The 19499-nt window shown below is 41.8% G+C and overlaps 1 protein-coding gene across 1 annotated transcript in view; it reads right to left on the bottom strand.

The window, feature by feature from the left end:
• Positions 1 to 15566, bottom strand: part of BMPR2 (bone morphogenetic protein receptor type 2) — a 205605-nt gene extending 190039 nt beyond the window's left edge. The window contains exons 1-2 of the mRNA XM_004764180.3: positions 14543 to 15566; positions 14283 to 14360 (exon numbers count right to left, since the gene is read on the bottom strand). Of these exons, the coding sequence (XP_004764237.2) occupies positions 14283 to 14360; positions 14543 to 14561 (97 nt within the window). The 5' untranslated portion in view covers positions 14562 to 15566. The remainder of the gene's footprint in view (positions 1 to 14282; positions 14361 to 14542) is intronic.
• Between the last annotated feature and the right edge of the window lie 3933 nt (positions 15567 to 19499).

Genomic DNA, 19499 nt, shown 5'->3' with positions numbered 1-19499 from the left:
GCTGGTGAGATCAAGCCCCATGTATGTCTCCACACTCAGCAGGGAGTCTGTTTGAAGATTCTCTCCCTCTGCCCCTCCCCCCACTCACACGCACACATGCATAGGCAGGCTCTCTCTCAGTCCCTAAAATAAATAAATAGATCTTTCTGAAAAACTTTATTTATTTGACAGAAAGACAGTAAGAAAGAGAACACAAGCAGGGGGGAGTGGGAGAGGGAGAAGCAGGCTTCCTGCTGAGCAGGGAGCCCAATCTGGGGCTTAAACCCAGAACCCTGGGATCATGACCTGAGCCAAAGGCAGAAGATTAACAACTGAGCCACCCAGGCACCCCTAAGTAGATCTCTTAAAAAAGACAATTCAGTGAATTCAGATGGAATTCGGTGATTAAAAGACAATTTGGCTATATACTAAGTAATAGAGCACAACCATTAAGAGCATAGGCTATGTCTATATTCTAGCTCTATTAGCTATCCTACCTTAAGCAAGTTTCTTAATTTCTCTGGGTCTAAAAGTCCTCATCTGCAAATGAAGACAATAACAATATCTACCTCATACCATTCTTATGAGTTAATATATGTACAACACCAAGAATAGTTCCAGGTAGACTAAATTGCTAAACACAGGGGGGAAAAGAAACCCTAAAGACCTACCTACTAGAAGAATTTTTGTTAATTGTGAATATGGTAAAAGCTTTTCTAAGATAACATAAAATCCAGATATTATACAGGAAAAAAGAAACAATTCTAGTAATAAAAATTCATATATATAAATAACATCTTCAAATACATAAGAAAAACCATTAAAAAATTAATCTGATACATAAACAGGTAATTCAGAAAAATATAACTAGCCAATAACCATGAAAAGCAGCTCAGCTTCCTGAACAATTAAAGCACTGCAAACTGAAACACAATACAATGTTTTTGTTTTGATAAAAACTTTAAAGCTATTATATAGCATTTGAAAGAGGAATAAGAAAATAAAAATTTGGGGTGCCTGGGTGGCTCAGCGGGTTAAAGCCTCTGCCTTCGGCTCAGGTCATGATCCCAGGGTCCCGGGATCAAACCCCGCATTGGGCTCTCTGCTCAGCGGGCAGCCTGCTTCCCCCTCTCTCTGTCTCTGCCTGCCTCTCTGCCTACTTGTGATATCTGTCTGTCAAATAAATAAATAAAATCTTTAAAAAAAAAAGAAAGAAAGAAAGGAAAAATTTTGGAGGCACCTGGCTGGTTCAACTGGTAGAGCATTATGGTTCAAGACCCACGCTGGGTGCAGAGGTTACTTAAAGATAAAATCTTAAAAAAAGAAAATATCTTTTAAAAAAAGGAAGAAAGGAAATGAAAATTCTGATATAGTAGTGGTGGAAATGGAAAGTGCTACAATCTTTTGGGGGGGGGAATTAGAAGTTCATACCAAAATTTTTAATGTGCAAACTATGACCAAATGATCTTGCTTCTAGAACTATCCTACATGATTAATAACAAAAACTTGTACATGATATATATAATTCTATTTAAAAAACAAACTCTAATTACACAGGTACTTATTTACAGTGCATACAAAAAAGTACGAAATATTATCAACCAAACTATTAATACCTGTTGTATCCAGGGAACAGAATTAGAGAAAAAGAAGGAATGGATATTTTTATTTTCTCTACTTCATTATCATATAAAATCATTTTTACAATGATCTTCTATCACAACTTCGGGATTCTAAAAAACAGAAAGTGGGACACCAGGGTGGCTCAGTGGGTTAAGCCTCTGCCTTCGGCTCAGGTCATGGTCTCAGAGTCCTGGGATCAAGTTCTGCATCTGGCTCTCTGCTCAGTGGGGAGACTGCTTCCCCCTCCCTCTCTGCCTGCCTCTTTGCCTACTTGTGATCTCTGTCTGTCAAATAAATAAATAAAATCTTTAAAAAATAAATAAATAAATAAGTAACAGAAAGACTTTTAAAAGAAATAAGGTCAAAATCTGAAAACCAAAATACATCTAAAATATAAAGCAAAGCCAAAAAAAGTTTATCTTATTATTTCCCACAGTCATCATCAGTCCTGTTCCCCAAATTCCTTTTCTAGATACTTAGAAAAATCACAGTTCCTAGAGGTTAGGAGAGACTAAATAGGGGTTTTAAGTGGAAGTGATGTGACAAAGTATGTAACTGCCATGAAAGATCTTTTTATACTTTATTTTACCTTTATTTTAACTTTCAAGATGGTGGCAATCCATTAACCCAGATTCCTAATGATGAGAATACCCCTGCAATTCTTCAATGAACATACAGTATGAGCAAAAAATAACCCCTGCAGTTTTAGAACAACCTAGCCTAGCTATCCAAGAGATAGGCTTCCAAAAACCATGCCTCAACACACTAGTTCTTAACTCCAAATAACTAGAATTTAATCTATTTTCAGATAACGAATTTAACCTATTTCCATTAATCTATACCATTTCATTAATATAAAACCTATTAGCTGCTTAGTGTACAAATTTGAGTTTAGTATAAATCTAAGACTACTGTTTTGCTCTCAGCAGAGGGACTTAGCAGCAAGGATCAGTAAAACTGAATTTCTCATAAACCTAATAAAATGGACAAAACAATGATTCCTACAGGAGAGCTGGATAACAGTTGGTGCTAAGAGCTAAACAAAATTTTTAGATTAACATTCTTAATAGCATTTCATCAAGCTAACACATGGTTTAGCCAAAAGAAAAATAAATATCCCAGAAAAGTTCTCTCTCAAACAAAAAAACTTGTTTCAGTAAGTAACATGAATAATGTTCATCTCGTTATCATTTGACTGTTTTTAATCTTGCCTTTCATGTCACCACAATATGGCCCTTTGAGTTGTAACTAAATTTAAAGGTTACTCTTCACACTAGACTGGCCCTTAGGGATTCTAATCACTAACAACAGATGTCAGATGTAAACATTAAAAACTTATCCTCAACTAAATATGTCATCATCATTCTTGATCTAACTGGTGCTCCTTTCCAAAACTGAAGCTTTGAATCTTTAATGAAAATGTTTATTATAGGGGTGACTGGGTGGCTCAGTGGGTTAAGCTGCTGCCTTCAGCTCCAGTCATGATCTCAGGGTCCTGGGATGGAGTCCCGCATTGGGCTCTCTGCTCAGCAGGGAGCCTGCTTCCCTCTCTCTCTCTGTCTGCCTCTCTGTCTACTTGTGATCTCTATCTGTCAAATAAATAAATAAAATCTTTAAAAAAAAAATACAATTTAAGAAAAGAAAAAAGAAAGGAACCTAGAGAATAGGAGAAAACAATGGTGCCCTAAGAATACAACAGAGACTGGGTGTCTTTTAAACAATAAACATTTATTTCTTACTGCTCTGAAGTCCGGGAAGTCTAAAATCATGGTGCCAGCAGATTCTGTAACTGGTGAGAATCCATTTCCTAGATGGCCATCTCTTCGTTGTACCCTCACAAAGTGGTAAGAGGAAGGGATTTCTCTGGGGTCTCTTTCATGAGAGTACTAATCCCATTAATGAGAGCTTCACTTTCATTACCTAATCAACTCCCAAAGGCCTCACTTTCTAATAACATCACCTTGGAGGCTATGATTTCAACATGAATTTTTTTTTAAGATTTTATTTATTTATTTGCCAGAGAGAGAGAGAGAGAGCGCGCACAGGCAGGCAGAGTGGCAGCAAAGGCAGAGGGAGAAGCAGGCTCCCCGCTGAGCAAGGAGCCCAATGTAGGACTTGATCACAGGACGCTGGGATCATGACCTGAGCCGAAGGCAGCCGCTTAACCAACTGAGCCACCCAGGCGTCTCTCAACATGAAATTTGAGGGGACCTAAACATTCAGCCCATAACATTTGGAAATCATTTGACAGAGTTTTAATATTCATAATATATAAAGAACTCCTATTATCCAACAACAAAAAGACAAAACAATTAAAAATTTAAAAATAGACAACTGTTGTTTAAGAGTACAAACTTGCAACCACTAGATGAACAAATCCTGTATATAACGCACAGTAATTATATACAATACGGTATTATAAATTTCAAAGTTGCTAAGAGATTAGATTTTAATTGTTCCCACCACACACAATAATGATAATTACATGATGTAACAGAGGTGTTAGCTAACACTATGGGGGTAATCATATTGCAATATAGGAATGTATCAATTCAATATGCTGTATACCTTAAACTTACACAGTGTTACATATCAACTATATCTCTATAAAAGTAAATTCAAAAACGACTGGGCCTCCCAGGCGTCCCAAAATTAAAACAATTTCTTACACCATTCACAAAAATAAACTCCAAATGGATTAAAGACATAAATGTGAGACCTGAAACCATAAAAACTCTTCAAGAGAACACAGGGGTAACTTCTCTGACATCATTCATAGAACCATTTTTCTAGATACGTCTCCTGAGGCAAGGAAAACAAAAGCAAAAATAAACTACTGGGACTTCAACAAAATAAAAAGTTTCTGAACAGCAAAGGAAACAACAAAACGAAAAGCCTATTGAATGGGAGAAGATATTTACAAATGATATACCCAATAAAAGGTTAGTATCCAAAATATATGAGAGCTTATACAGGGACACCTAGATGGCTCTTTCAAATAAAATAAAATCGTTTTTTAAAAAAAGGAAGAGCTTATACAACTCAACACCAAAAAACTCCAAATAATCCAACTAAAAATGGGCAGAAGACATTAACATTCTCCAAAGACATACAGATGACCAACAGACACATGAAAAGATGCTCAATATCACTCATCATCAGGAAAATGCAAATTAAACCACAATGAGATACCAACACACACCTGTCAGAATGGCTAAAATCAAAAACACAAGAAACCAGAACTGCCAAGGATGTGGAGAAAAAGGAACCCTCTTGCGCTACTGGCGGGAATGCAAACTGGTACAGGCAGTGTGAAAAACAGTATGGAGGGTCCTCAAAAAATTAAGAACAGGGGCACCTGGGATGCCTGTGTGGCTCAGTCCATTATGCAGCTGCCTTCAGACCAGGTCAAGATTCCAGAGTCCTGGGATAGAGTCCTGCATCAGGCTCCTTGCTCAGAGGGGAACCTGCTTTTCCCTCTGCCTCTGCCTGCCACTCTGCCTGCTTATGCTCGATGACAAATAAATAAATAAAATATTTTTTAAAAATAGGGACACCTGGGTGGCACAGTTGGTTAAGCCTCAGACTCTTGGTTTAGGCTCAGGTTGTGATCTCAAGATCATAAGATGGAGCCCCACATTGGGCTCCCCACTCACTCAGTGCAGAGTCTGCTAAAGTTTCTCTCCCTTTTCTTCTGCTCCCCCAGACACCCAATCCCCATCCCACCACACACTTTCTCAGGCATGTGCCTTCTCTCTAAAATAAATAAATAAATATTTTTAAGAAATTAAAAATGGTATTACCATATGATCTAGTAATCCCACTACCAGATATTTACCCAAAGAATGCAAAAACCCTAATTCAAAAAAATATACATACCCTTATGTTTACCGCAGCATTATTTACAATAGCGAAGATATGGACACAGCCCAAATGTCCATCCATAGATGAATGGCTATAAAAGATGCGGTATGTAGATGTGTTTGTGTGAGTGTGTGTGTGTGTGTGTGTGTGTGTGTCTATGAATGAAATCTTGCCATCTGCAACAACAGGGATGGATTTATAGAGTATAATACTCAATGAAGTCAGTCAGAGAAAGACAATACCATATGATTTCACTCATATGTGGAATTTAAGAAACAAAACAAACAAAAAAAGAAAAATAAGAAAGAAAAGATAAACCCAAAAACAGACTCTTAACTACAAAGAACAAACAGATGATTATCAGAGGGGAGGTGGATGGGAGATGGGTGAACTAGGTGAAGGAGATTAATAGTACACTTATCTTGATGAGCACTGAATAATATATAGAACTGTCAAGTCACTATACTGTACACCTGAAACTAGCATAACACTGTATTATATTAACAAACTAGAATTAAAATAAAAAGTTCAATTAAAAGACAAGATTGTCTTTTGTCTTAACTAAAAACTATTTAAAGTCTACTCAAGGTCCTTTCCAACTCTAAAATTCTAGGATTCCAACTATTTTAAAAGCACATTTTCTATTTAGTTATAGATTATCTTTATATTTTCATTACAGAATATCCATACAATGCCTTTCTCTAGAACACTTTTGTGGTCTTAACATAATCAACACACAAAATGTATTTGCAAAAAATTAAATTACATTTCTTTCAAAGTAGTGCTTTAACCAATTGCAGAATGCCCCACAGTTTTCCCTAAACTAAGCTAAATTCAAAGTGCTACATATATACTCAATAAGAACCAAATATATTATTCAAAGTGTTATACACTTACTAGTAACTAAGAATACACTGCTTTTCTCATACCATAAGCAAAAGTGCTAGAATGGGGTAAGTATCATGTAGGCCAACCGCTTCACTTTATAACGAGGATACTGGAACCAAATGAAGTGATATTCCCAAAATAAACAGCTGATGGTACCACTAGGAAGGAACTCAAATCTTTCTAGCTTCACCTGTTTGAGTTAGTAATCATCAATCATTTCCAGACTAATTAAAGTTTGGGAGAGGAGTAACAATACAAGAAAATCAACAAGGGAGAGGAGTAAAAATCTAAGGGAGATTTTTAAAATAGAAGAAAATAGAACATTTACGGAGAAGTGAGGATGGAGAAGATGTATAACCAGAGAAATGCAATGACAGTAAAGTCAGACAGGAAGAGTTTCAAGGAAAGGGTGACCAAAATTCTCAAATTAAGTAGAAAAGTCAAAAAGAACAAGACTGAAAAATCACTGGAGGGGCGACTGGGTGGCTCAGTCAGTTTAGTGTCTGCCTTTGGCTCAGGTTGTAATCTCAGGGTCCTGGAATCAAGCTCCGTGTTGGGCCCTGTCCAGCGGTTAGTCTGCTTCTCCTTCTCCCTCTGCTCCTCCCCTCTGTTCATGCTGTCTCTCTCTCTCTCTCTCAAATAAATAATTTTTTTCTTAAGTCACTGGACAAAGCAATTAGGAAGTCACTGATGATCTAATATACATCATGAGACAAGTAAGGAGTGAGGATACATAAGTCCAGAAGTGTTCTCTACTCTTTCAAAAAAAAGCTGGCAGGAAGACAGAAATAAAAGGAGGGTGGCGATCTGCTAGAAGACACACAGGAACAAAGTCTCTTTTCCTGTGTTGCAGAATACCTTCACGAATTTCTGATCCTAAGAAACAGGCAGAAAAGAAATAATACAATGCTAATAAAATTTGCAAAATACCTACCCTTCCTTCAAATAGCATGAACTCTAACTCCCTCTCAGAAAGTAATATAGGCTATGGCATGAGATGTTTGGGGGAGGAGAGGTGCCCCTTGTTTTTCGTTGTATCCACAAACATTTTAAAAAGAACCTCGCACAAAGGAAACACTAATAAATATTTTTGACTGGGCATTTTAGTTCACCGTCCATATATTATCTATCCTATTAATGCCCCCTACCCTTGTCGCAGCTCCCACGAGTGCATACTGGAAAAGAAACTGGGTCTGGTCCAACACTTACAGTATAAAGTGCAATTAACAGTAAGAAATAAATGCTGTGTGCTAACAGTTCTGATAAAGCAATGTATTCTAAAATGTTCACGTCAGGGGCACCTAGCTGGCTCAGTCGGTAGAGCATGTGACTCTCCAGGTGGTATAGAGAATACTTTAAGTGGGTGAAGAGAGTACTTAAAAATATAATCTTTAAAAAAATTTTTTCAGGGACGCCTGGGTGGCTCAGTTGGTTAAGCAGCTGCCTTCGGCTCAGGTCATGATCCCAGCGTGCTGGGATCAAGTCCCACATCAGGCTCCTTGCTTGGCGGGGAGCCTGCTTCTCCCTCTGCCTCTGCCTGTCATTCTGTCTGCCTGTGCTCGCTCTCTCCCCCTCTCTCTCTCTGATAAATAAATAAAATCTTTAAAAAAAATTTTTTTTTCAAAGATTTTATTTATTTATTTGATAGAGAGACACAGTGAGAGAAGGAACACAAGTGGGGGAGTGGGAGAGAAGCACGCTTCCCACTGAGCAGGGAGGCTGGCTGATGCGGGGCTCAATCTCAGAACCCTGGGATCATGACCTGAGCCAAAGATAGATGCTTAATGACTGAGCCAGCCAGGCACCCCTAAAAAATTCTTTTAAATAAAAAAAATGTTCATGTCATTTACCCACAGGCTTATTTCTAACCTTATTTCACACAGACTATACATAAATTATATATGTATTCTTGTAATCTAGCAGTCTTAGTTGTCATACCCATCCCACAGATTAAAAAGTGTTTAAAAAAAACAAAAACAAAATCAAGTCTATTGCATCCAAAATTCTACTAAAGTCATTCTCAGGGGTGCCTGGATGGCTCAGTCATTGGGCATTTGCCTTCAGTTCAGTTCATGGTTCTGGGGTCCTGGGGTCCTGGGATCAAGCCCCGCATGGGGCTCCCTGCTCAGCAGGGGTCCTGTTTCTCTCCCTCCTATTCCCCCTGCTTGCGTTCCCTCTCTTGCCGTTCCTGTCAAATGAATAGATAGAATCTTTCCAAAAAAATAAAAATAAAGTCATCTTCATTGCTTCTAAAAATGATTCAAAGACTAGACGATTTAACTAAAAGGAGGAAATAGTTTGGTAATATGGGAGTCTCTTCCACATGTGTAAGTACTATGCAAGATAGCCAAAATTCACGATTTCGTATTTAGTTTTTTTCTAGCAGATATCAATCAAATCAGAATATAATTCTCCTTTGGTAGACAGAAATCTAATATATGCAATTTATCCACCTGGAATGGTCCATGGGATATTAATTTGTAACTAAAACCAAATCAATGTTACCTTGTCTAATTTAGTTTAGCACTATTTCTTTTATAAATATTTCATAAAAAATTCTCAGGATGCCTAGTCAGTTAAGCATCTGCCTTCGGCTCAGGTCATGATCCCAGAGTCCTGGAATGGATCCCCACATCAGGCTCCCTGCTCAGCAGGGAGTCTGCTTGAGATTCTATCCCTTTCCCTCTGCCCCATCCCTGCTTGTGCACATGCTGTCTCTAAAATAAATAAAAATAAATCTTAAAATAAAATGTAAATTCCCAAACTCACTGTCCAGATAATTCAGATTAAGTAGGCAGTTCCCAAGAATCTGCATTTCAAACATTATCTAGTCCAATCCCATAATACTATAACTGAGAAAACTATGTTGAGTCATCTGTTTCAGAGAGTTCAGGTCTCATTAATTCAAGACAGGAGTCTCCTTACTACACCATTTAAACCATTTTATAGTTGAAGGAATGGGAACAAAGAATAAATTACTAATAGATCATTTGGGTAAGTAAGCAATCTTAGAATATTTCCTGGCTATAATTCCTTTCTATTATTCACTAATTTAGTATTTCTTAAACATCTTCTATCTGCATGCAATATGATAGATTACAAAACAGTTTAAGATATGAACTCTGGGGCACCTGGGTGACTCAGTCAATTAAGCATCTGCCTTTGACTCAGGTCATGATCCCGGGGTCCTGGGATCAAGTCCAGCAGCTGGGCTCCCTGCCCAGCGGGGAGTCCGCTTCTCCCTTGGCACCTCCCCCTGCTTGTGTTCTCTTGAGCACATGCTCTCTCTCATGAATAAATAAAATCTTAAAAAAAAAAAAAAAAGATATGAACTCTGTCCTCAAGAAGCAATTATCAGTTAGGAGGACAAAGCAAATACACATAACTGATATTCAAAAGCAAGGCAATAAGTGCCAAAATAGTTGGTATGGCCATTTATAAACAAATAAAATAGTTGGTATGGCCATTTATAAAATTAACTAATTTATACTGACTTCATCCTGTATCTTTTATGGTTAGAATTTACCCATCGGGGGTGCCTGAGTGGCTCAGTGGGTTAAAGCCTCTGCCTTCGGCTCAGGTCATGATCCCAGGGTCCTGGGATTGAGCCCCGCATCAGGCTCTCTGCTCAGCAGGGAGCCTGCTTCCCTTCCTCTCTCTCTGCCTGCCTCTCTGCCTACTTGTGATCTCTCTCTCTATGTCAAATAAATAAATAAAATCTTTAAAAAAAAAAGAGTTTGGCCCTGTTCAAATGGTAAGAGAAACTCCTCACCAGGATCATCTTCCTGATCATATGTGGTAGACTGAAGATCCCAATTCTTCATTTCCTAGCAACAGGATCACATGTCCATATATTACCATGGCCTCATTACAGCCAGAATGTACTTCAATACTTATTGCCTTTGGTCTTGGTAAAATGGGATGTCAGAGGAACAAGAATCTGAAAATGCCTGGTAGGACTGAGTTTGTCTCCTGGTACTTCTGCCATTGCTATAAGACAAGCTTCCCCCAGAGAGGAGTTACCCGTCCCTCTAGCTTCGGCCCAAGAATGAGACAAATGAAGCAGAATAAACACTTCTTGTTGTATGTCACTATGATTTTGTGGTTACCAGCTATTATGCAGCAAAAGTTGACTGAATCACAATATTTTGAAAATCCAAACAATTAAGACTGACTATATAAATCAGGGTCCTCAAACTTGCCTAAGGGAGAATCTTTCAGGATCTCTCTGGGACCTATATTATTTTAAAACTTAAAACAGTATAGGTCCCAGTGAGATCCTTTCAGTACATCTAGATTATAGTGACAGAGATACGAATTTTATCAAAAACCACAGGTGATAGGGCACCTGGGTGGTGCAGTCTATTGAGTGTCTGACTGGTTTGGGCTTAGGCTGTGATCACATGGTCATGAGATCCAGCCCTGCATCTGGCTCTGCATTCAGCACAAAGTCTACTTAAGACTCCTCTCCCTCTCCGTCTGTTCCCCCTGCTCATGCTCTCTCTCAAATAAATAAAATCCTTTTTAAAAGGTGGGGGGGTCATGAGAGTGGAGGAGGTATATCAGTCAATTAAGCATCATGATCCCAGGCTCCTGGGATGGAGCCCTCCATCGGACTCCTCCTGCTTGTGCGTGCATTCTCTCTCTCACTCTTGCTCTCACTCCTTATTAAATAAATAAATAAAAATCTTGGGGGGAAAAAACACATAAGTGGCCCTGTTGCAGTGTCCACATATTAAGAAATACAAAAATAAAGATTACTAATTTCCAATTCCCTAACAATATTTATTGATTTCAGTGCTCAGGAACCCTAACTAAATAGATGAATCTTCTTTTAGACAATGTGTGTATTCCTAAAGAGATGTAAAACTGAAATCTAATCAAGGGAGGCACACAGGCTGGCTCAATCAGTAGAGCATGCAACTCTTGACCTCCAGGTTGTGAGTTCAAGCCCAAGAGTTTACTTTAAAAAAGAAGAAAGAAATCAAGTGAATTATTTCAAATGCAGGAAGATTCAACTAACAATGATGTCAGTCCAGCCATTAGACACATGCAAGCCAGCCATGGAGAAGAAGAATTATGATGTGATGCAGAATCCTGAGTTCCTTCAGATGTCCTGGAGAACCTTCCAGGAGTGAATCCCAAGAAAAAGGCCATTTGAAATGTCATGGGCTCCCTGGCCTCCCGGGCAACCCAAGGATGGCAAGAAGGACAAGAATGAGGTGGAAAAGAAGACTGGAGGAAAGGGAAGCTGACCCTGCTCAAGGGCCTGCACAGAGTAGGGTGGGTTAAAGGGTTACATATGTTATCTGTAGCCATTACAACCTAAATAAAGAGGGACAACTTTTTTTCCAAAAAAGAAATTTTAACAGAAACTGATTCTATAGTAAATATTGCATTGTATTATATCCTTTTATTAAAACTAAGAATTCATTTATAAACCAAACAAGCACATATTTTTCTATAAATTCTAATTTTTTGCATATAAAATAGTCTTAGAATTAAGGAATCCAAGAACCAGATACAGTAAGCGGGAAAGAGGGATTCAAATGAAATAAAGGATTTATCCATGCCCCCAAAGAGGGATGTGATATCAGCCAGTCTTCTAGTACTTTTTTTCCTATCAGCAACACTATCTGCACCTGTCTGGTTACATCACTACATCTATGTATCCCAAGTCCACACAGGCTCTCTCTAGTCACCTTGCACCTAACAAAACTATACTAGCCACTGTAGTATCAGGAAAGGTATAACACATTTAGAACCATGACATCTGCATAACCAGTGCTGAATGACAATCCTATCAAGCATCCCTACTTCCTTTCAGAGGCTAATCTAGTGAAGGCACTACTCTATCTTACGTTCCCAATTAGAGTAAGCTGTTGTTATCATTAATGTGATAGGTAAGGGTACAGGCTATAATCCTGGCTCCAAAATATACTTTGTGGTGAGTTATTTAAACTCTCTGTACTTCACTTGTCCTCTCTGTAAAAGGAACATAATTAGACCTGGAGTGTAGAACTGTCATGAGGATCAAATGAGAAACTACATGTAAAGCTATTAGAACAGTTGCTTCTCCCTCTCTGCTCAATGAGGAGCCGCTCCCCCTGCTTGTGCATGCATTCTCTCTCTCTCTTGCTCTCGTTCTCTGTTTAATAAATAAATAAAAATAAACACCAGCTATTATTATTACTATTATTACTGTGAAATCCAGCTTCTCAAATTTTGGCAGCCAGTACTATGTAATATTAGAGAAAAAAAAAAGACCAATACCACTTTAAGTAGTGATTCTGTCAATCCCTCCATTTTAAGGGACATTATTCTATTTTATTTACCAAATACAAATTAAACGTATTTTTAAATCAATGTTCTTTCCCTTACTGTTATCAGTTCTGATCACAAAATGAAAAGCCTGTAATTATAAATGAGAATCTACATTCTCAAAAGGTTAAGAATAACAAAGAACACGCAAAGTCTATGTTCTGACATTTCTGATCTCAGAATGACTGCTTAAACCTAAAGCCTTTTACTCTCTTCATATTTTACAGTAATCACAAGACTTACAGCTAGAGAATTTCAATAGCTAACACAAAATAAAGAAACCGAGAAAAAAATTGTTCATTTTTATCCCGAAAGGAATTGTGATGTTTGAAGACTATTAAAATGTCAGTTTCAAAATACATTCAATTCAGAAGTTCGAATTCTTTTAATATAACTACACAGATTTATCATAAATATAATAGACAATGAACACTAAAGGAAACTTTAAATTTTCTCTCAGAATTTTCCCAATGCATACTTTTAAAATGGAAATAAGCAAGCAACCTCTGTGTCCAGCAGAGCAATAAGAAATTTATTGAACGTGAAAAGTACACACTTGTAAAAATTTAAAAGCTGTTATATTGTCCCTTGTTCATCTCTAAATGCATAATCAATTTGGCCATCCTACACCAAACTTAAGAATTATATGTACAGTTCACTCCCAAAAATTTCTAAAAGCATTATCACCAAAAGACTGCTCGAAAACTAACTGTAAACAGAAATGAGGCTTTCTCTGAGGTGTCTGGGAACTAAAAAGAAAATATCCTAAGGAAAGGAGGACTACCATTTCCCTTTAAGCTTAGTAAAATGTCAAAGAACTTTCAGGACTCGAATATGCTAGCCGTCTGATGGGAGGTCAAAGTTGTCCCAATGACAAGAAAGCCAACAGATGCCAGATGACTGAAATATAAAGTTATCGAAAATACTTTTAAGCCCAGTCGTAATCCCAAAAGCATATAAAATACGAGTGTATTTACGTTAAAAAGATGAAAATAAAATTACCAAAATGCTTTGGAACAAAAGACTGACGAAAAACAATCAACAGTGTTATACAATGTAGTGAGAATGTCAAAGTTCTGGCTTCCTCGACATTCTTCCAATTGATTCGGTAGCATTTCGGAATAATGAAAGTAACATGGATTCCCAAAGAATGATCTAAATCTAAAAATAAGGCGAAAGTGTGTGTTCTATAGTTGATGTTCTTTTAACTGTGAGCCAAATCCGCTTCTTTATGTTAAAAAAAAATCTACAGCTCTGTTTCCAAAGATCTCATAATAGACACTGTTCATTGGCGATTAAAATATTATTTTTAATCCTTGCATTACCTCACAGCTAAAAATGTCAAGATACCACACCCAATATGTCTTTCCCCCCACCCGTGGGGGATGGGGAGGGGGCTACGCGAGCAGGGATTCGAAACTACACAAAAACAGGCAGGCTCCGTTCCCTCGAAGGAACGGGAAGGGCGCGCAGGTACCGGACGCGGCTCCCTCCACAGCGATCGCGGGACGCGTCGCGAAGGGCGAGCGCAGGCCTCGGCCTCTGCGGGCTCCGTCGCCCGCCACGCGCAGGGCCAGCGGCCCGACGCGCCGCGCGGGGCTACTCACCGGCCGCCGTGCTGACCAGCAGGACCGTCCACAGGAGCGAAGGTGCCCGCCGGGGCCGCTGCAGCGAAGAAGTCATCCCTGGGCCAGCCGAGAAGCAGGAGGGCAGAGGAAAAAAAAGAAAAAAAAATATATATATATATATGGAAAGTAAACACGGGCGGAGAGGTGCGGCCGGGAGGCTGGTCCTCGCTCCCGTCTGACTCGCCCGGCCCGTCGGTATTACAATGCAGTTTGAAAGGACAAATGGCAGATGAGAGGACCTAGCTGCAGAGCTTTCATTCCGCCGCAGAAATTCCCTTCATTTCTCTCCCTCGCGGCCGGGGAGGCTCACTCGCCGAGGACCGGGTGCCGCGGCCGCCCGAACTGAAGGCATGTCCGTGTGGAGCAGCAGAGAGACGGGAAGAAAGCCCCGCAGTTATTTCCCTCGTAGTTTCACGATGTCGAAAAAATATCCAGGTCTGCGAGAAAACATAGCCGGGGTGCAGGGGGGTGGCAGGCGGGGGCTTCGATGGCGGGGCTGAGGATCAGACCAAGTGCCCGACTGCCGCGAAGGGCGAAGCCGGGCGGGCGGCGGCGGCGCCCGATGGCCCGAGTCGCATCGCCCGTGGCTCCGGGAGGGCAGGATTCCTTCTTAAGTTTCGCTTCGGTGCTTCCTTCACTCGGATGGCGAGAACAACAAACCCCGTTCCTCGACCGGATCGAACGAGGCGGCTGCCTCCATGGACAAACCCACAGCGCCTTCGAGCCTTCGCCCAACAATCCTGCGAGGTTCTGCCAGGGCCCGGCCGGGGCGCCGAGGGGCGGTAGGAAGCGGGGGAGGGGCAGGGTCAGCAGGCAGGGCCCCGAGCTCCCCGAGACGGCGGGCGGAGGGGAGGTGCGGGGAGCTGCCCTTTCCAGCCCTCCCGGCTTCGCTCCTCTCTCTTTCTCTCTTTTTTACTGCGGCCTCTCGATCTTGCCTGAGGTCAATTCCACGAAGAAAAGCCTCGTCTTCTCCCGTCAATGGCTCCTGTGAGCGAATCACAACCCCCGCCCCGAGGAAGCCGCTGCCGCCGCCGCCGCCGCCGCCGCCGCCTCGTTCTCCCGCAGCTCAGGGCTCCGGGCGGAGCTCGGGCGTCGCGGGCCGAGGGCGGGGGGCGGCGGGAGGGCGGAGGTAGGTGGCTGGCTGAGGAGGGGGGGTGGGCGACGAGGCGGCGAGACACCCCGCACCCCTCCGGGAAGCACTTCCAGTGGCTCCGAGCAGACCAGACACAAAGGGGGGAGTCGCCGCAGCTGCCAGTCTGCGGCGCTCCCGGTCACCGGAGTCGCCCCGCCTCCGCCGCCGCCTCCGCCTCCTCCTCAGTCTCCGGCTCTTCCCGGCCCTGTCTGTCTCGGGCCTGTGGTGCAGCGCGGGCGGCGGCGGCGGCCGCAGTGGCGGCGGCGCGAGGAAGCCCGCACTGCGCCTGCGCGCTCGCGGCCCCGCCCGGCCCCGCCCCTCGCTCCCGGGCTCTCTGAGAGCAACTCCGCGGCCCGCGCGTGGCGTGTCTCTCCCGGCCGCCGAGGGCAGGGTGGGGTCCCCGGCAACCCACAGCGGGCGGCAATGGCCTTTCTCCCTCACGCGCACGAACCTTCTATACGTGCGCGCTCGGGATCTGTGTGTGTGTGTGTGTGTGTGTGTGTGTGTGTGTGTGTGTTGAAGAGAGAGTGGCCACATCTTTTGTCCAGCCTTGGCCAACTCCTCGGAGCCGCGGTTGAACCTCGGACCGAGGTGTCGCGGTCCCCTCCGGGATTCCTGGAGTGAAGCCTTGAGAGGCGGAACTGCCGTCGTCGTCTCTTGGGGCCGGAGCCTGCCTCTCCATATCCCGAAGAATCCAGAAGAACCCTCCTTTCCCAGAACCGCAGACCTCGGCCTCCTCGGGCTCCCCTCGCTGACTCAGACAAAGCCGGACTCGGAGAGACCACCCTAAATTGATATTTTTGCTCTTATGGTGTGCGGCTTCTCTCCAGCGCCCACCACCGAACCCCTTCTTAGCTGACACACGTATTGGCCGTTTGAAAGGGTGCGAAGTCAGAAAGAAATCTCTCTTTTTTTAAATTCTATACAATGTATCTGCGTCTCTGTCTTTGCCGCGCGGTCCGCACTTAGAGGTGGGCCTTTATTCACAAAGGCTGTGGGCCTTAGGGGCTTTTTAGGACCCGTGAAAGGAAAATTGCGGTGAGGAGCTGCTGCCCCAGAGTCAGGAATGAGTTCGCACCCAAGGAGATGAAAAGGTCCTGTTGGTACCGAAGCTTCCTGGAAAGAATCTGTTTAGTCGGTTCTTTGAATTGCAAAAACCCAAGCGACCAGGATAAGAGAAGGAATTCTCCCCCTCCCCCCTCCCCCCCCCCCCCCCTCCCCCCCCTCCCCCCTCCGCCCTGGAGCCTCTGCACACCTCCTGCGGGATCAGGTCGACTTGGGTGGGATTTTGCTGGGGAGAAAAGGAAGAAAGCGACGTGCATGATGCCATGATCGGAAGTCTGTGTTTAATTCTGAGCTGCCAGGTGGAAATTTTGCGTGGGAGGTCGATGTTAGAGGTGAAGTCTAGCCTGCCTTCTAATAAGAAGGCTTATTCTGAAGGCTGGTTTGACTGGTCTTTCAGTGTGGAGGTCAGTTCCAAAGACACATTCATAGATACACTCCTGAAGTCATACCCTTTATTTGCGTGTTCAAGTCCCCCTTTATCTGAACTTGAGGTAAATAAACCTCCATGTTCCTTAAACTAGTTGCTGTTATCATACTAAATATGTAGTATAATTGTGGGTTTTAATAATACCAACCCAGGATTCTCAGAAATATTTCTATATAGTAAAATCCCTAAAAAAGAAAAAAATTAGAAGGAGCTTTGATTCATTACCTTTACTACTATATTTTGCCATTTGACTTTCAAGAAATAAGATCTAGCACTCAGAGAAATGGGATTTGGTAAATTAGAGGTGCAGAACGTTTGTTAATTAGTAGGATACCGTTCTTTCTCAAATTGGGATTATTCTATTTTTATTTACATAAAATTTTTCCTAAGATACATTAAGTACCCTTATACATATTACAAATATATGGTAAAATATATAAAAAAGAAGAACGGATCCCAGGAAATTCATATTAAAAAAATATATATACCACTGACTTGGTAGGAATAATTAGTAAACTAGATAGGCAACCCTCTTCCCTTTTCTGTCGTTCTTTGTAGCATCTCAGTTGGGACATAGCTATTCACTCACTATGAGAAAGACCATCAGGGAAGAGTTAGAACTGGGCCATCAGTATGTCCACAAAGACCAAACAGACAATACAAGTCAAGCTCAAGTGAAAACAAAGGATTGGCAGGGCAGGCAAGGTCTGGTATCTACACCAGTCAGGATAGGCTAGATTGTAACAAACATCTCAGCATCTTATGGCCACAAAAGTTTTATTTCTCACATTACCTGTTTGATGCAAGTCATCAGGAAGCCTGTTACAAGTAGGATTCTTTGGGAAACAGGAGTATTGAGTAGTACTCTCAAGAACAACCTCTGGAGACTGAGGGTCCAAAAAAAAAAATCACTGGAAATGGAGAACTTGAACTACAGTGCAGTTGCAACTGAGGCTTCAGCCAGTTCTGCAGGGAATCTGGAGCTGGAATGACCCTTCAGCATTGTCCTAAATTGGAACAGAAGGCCTGATCATTATACCTTCCCACCAACGTGTCATTGGATGTGGGCTGCACCCAGGAAAGGAAGGTGACCCTTGGATGAAAGGACTCTCTTTCCTTTTCTTTCTTTCTTTTTTTTTTCTTTAAGATTTTATTTATTTAACAGAGAGAGAGAGAGATCACAAGTAGGCAGCAGCGGGGGGTGGGGGGGGCAGGGAGCCGGCTCCCCGCTGAGCAGAGAGCCCAATGCGGGGCTGGATTCCAGGGCTCTGAGACCATGACCCAGACAAAAGGCAGAGGCCTAACCCACTGAGCCACCCAGGCGCCCCAAGAGGACTCTCTTTAGCCAAAACCAACCCTCAGAGAGGAATCCAGCTGAAAGCTGTTAGCCACCAGCATTTCCAATAGTTGGGAGAAGTTATGCTATAGTCCTAAAGGGTGGGTCGGGGGAGCTCATCACAATATCCACTACATGGATTCTGCTCATTTTAGTCACTGAGGTCATCAGACTACTGGAAGCTATACTGAGATACATGCTTTCAAGACTGCTACAGTTAGGGGAGCACCTGGCTGGCTCAGTGGGTAGAACATGTGACTCTTGATCTTGGGGTCTTGCATTCAAGCCCCATGTTAGGTGTAGAGCCTCCTTTAAAAAGAAAAGAAAAGAGCTATAGTAAGGATCATAAAATTTAATTGCTAATACTGCAGTGTTTTTGCTCTAACCATTAAAATGCTTCCACTCAGAAGCAATACACCTTACTTCCAATCACATTTTATTGGCCAAAGAAGTCACATGACCAAACCTAACTTCCAGAGAAAAAGGAAATGTAATATTATACCATGTTACTAGAACCATCGTGTGCAAGGGGGAAATAATCACCAGTACTCTAATCACCAAAAGCCCAAGTAGGATAGGGCAGTCTTCTAACAGAAGGGGAAAACTCTGGCATAAGAAATTAAGAAATGAAAGGAGCAACACAGAAATCCAAGGGGACAAACAGTGTCTATAAAACTGATGGATCTTCACTCTGTATTAAGGCCCTTCATTGATTATAGCTTTCCTCTGAAGTAGAAGACTTGTAAAAGGAAAGCCCTGGTTTTAGGGAGGGTCTAAAGAAACTCAGCAAATTATTAGGATACGCATTGGAATAAGGAACTAGGCAGAATCCTCGTTATATGAATAAGGATAAACAGGAGTTACCCAAGCTCAGAGATACTGAATACTTCTAAGAATAAATTTTTATCATTACAAAGGGATAATGTCAAAGAAAAGTATAAGAAAAACTCTTAGCTCTAGAAGAAAAATAATACAGGTGCCCACACAGTACAGGGTCAAAATAATGAAAGGCAACTTGAGGCTGTTTAGAAACTTCAGGACTTAATCTTTAGGGCTAAACTGAGAAATGGGACATGGCGTAGTCTCCTTTTGGAAGATTAAGGTATAGTTGTGGGGAGAGGGGAAAACCCAATTGTGGAGTACAAGGAAAATGAGATTGGAGATTGACACCCCCTCCACCTCCAATAACCTCTGGACCTAAAAGCAACCTTAAATTTCTCTCTTTCTAAAATAAGC

Source organism: Mustela putorius, unplaced genomic scaffold, assembly GCF_011764305.1.
Source record: "Mustela putorius furo isolate JIRA1106 unplaced genomic scaffold, ASM1176430v1.1 tig00000275_pilon_pilon_pilon, whole genome shotgun sequence".
Taxonomy (NCBI): Eukaryota; Metazoa; Chordata; class Mammalia; order Carnivora; family Mustelidae; genus Mustela; species Mustela putorius.
The sequence above is the reverse complement of the archived record's forward strand: the minus strand, read 5'-3'. Positions and strand labels throughout refer to the sequence as shown.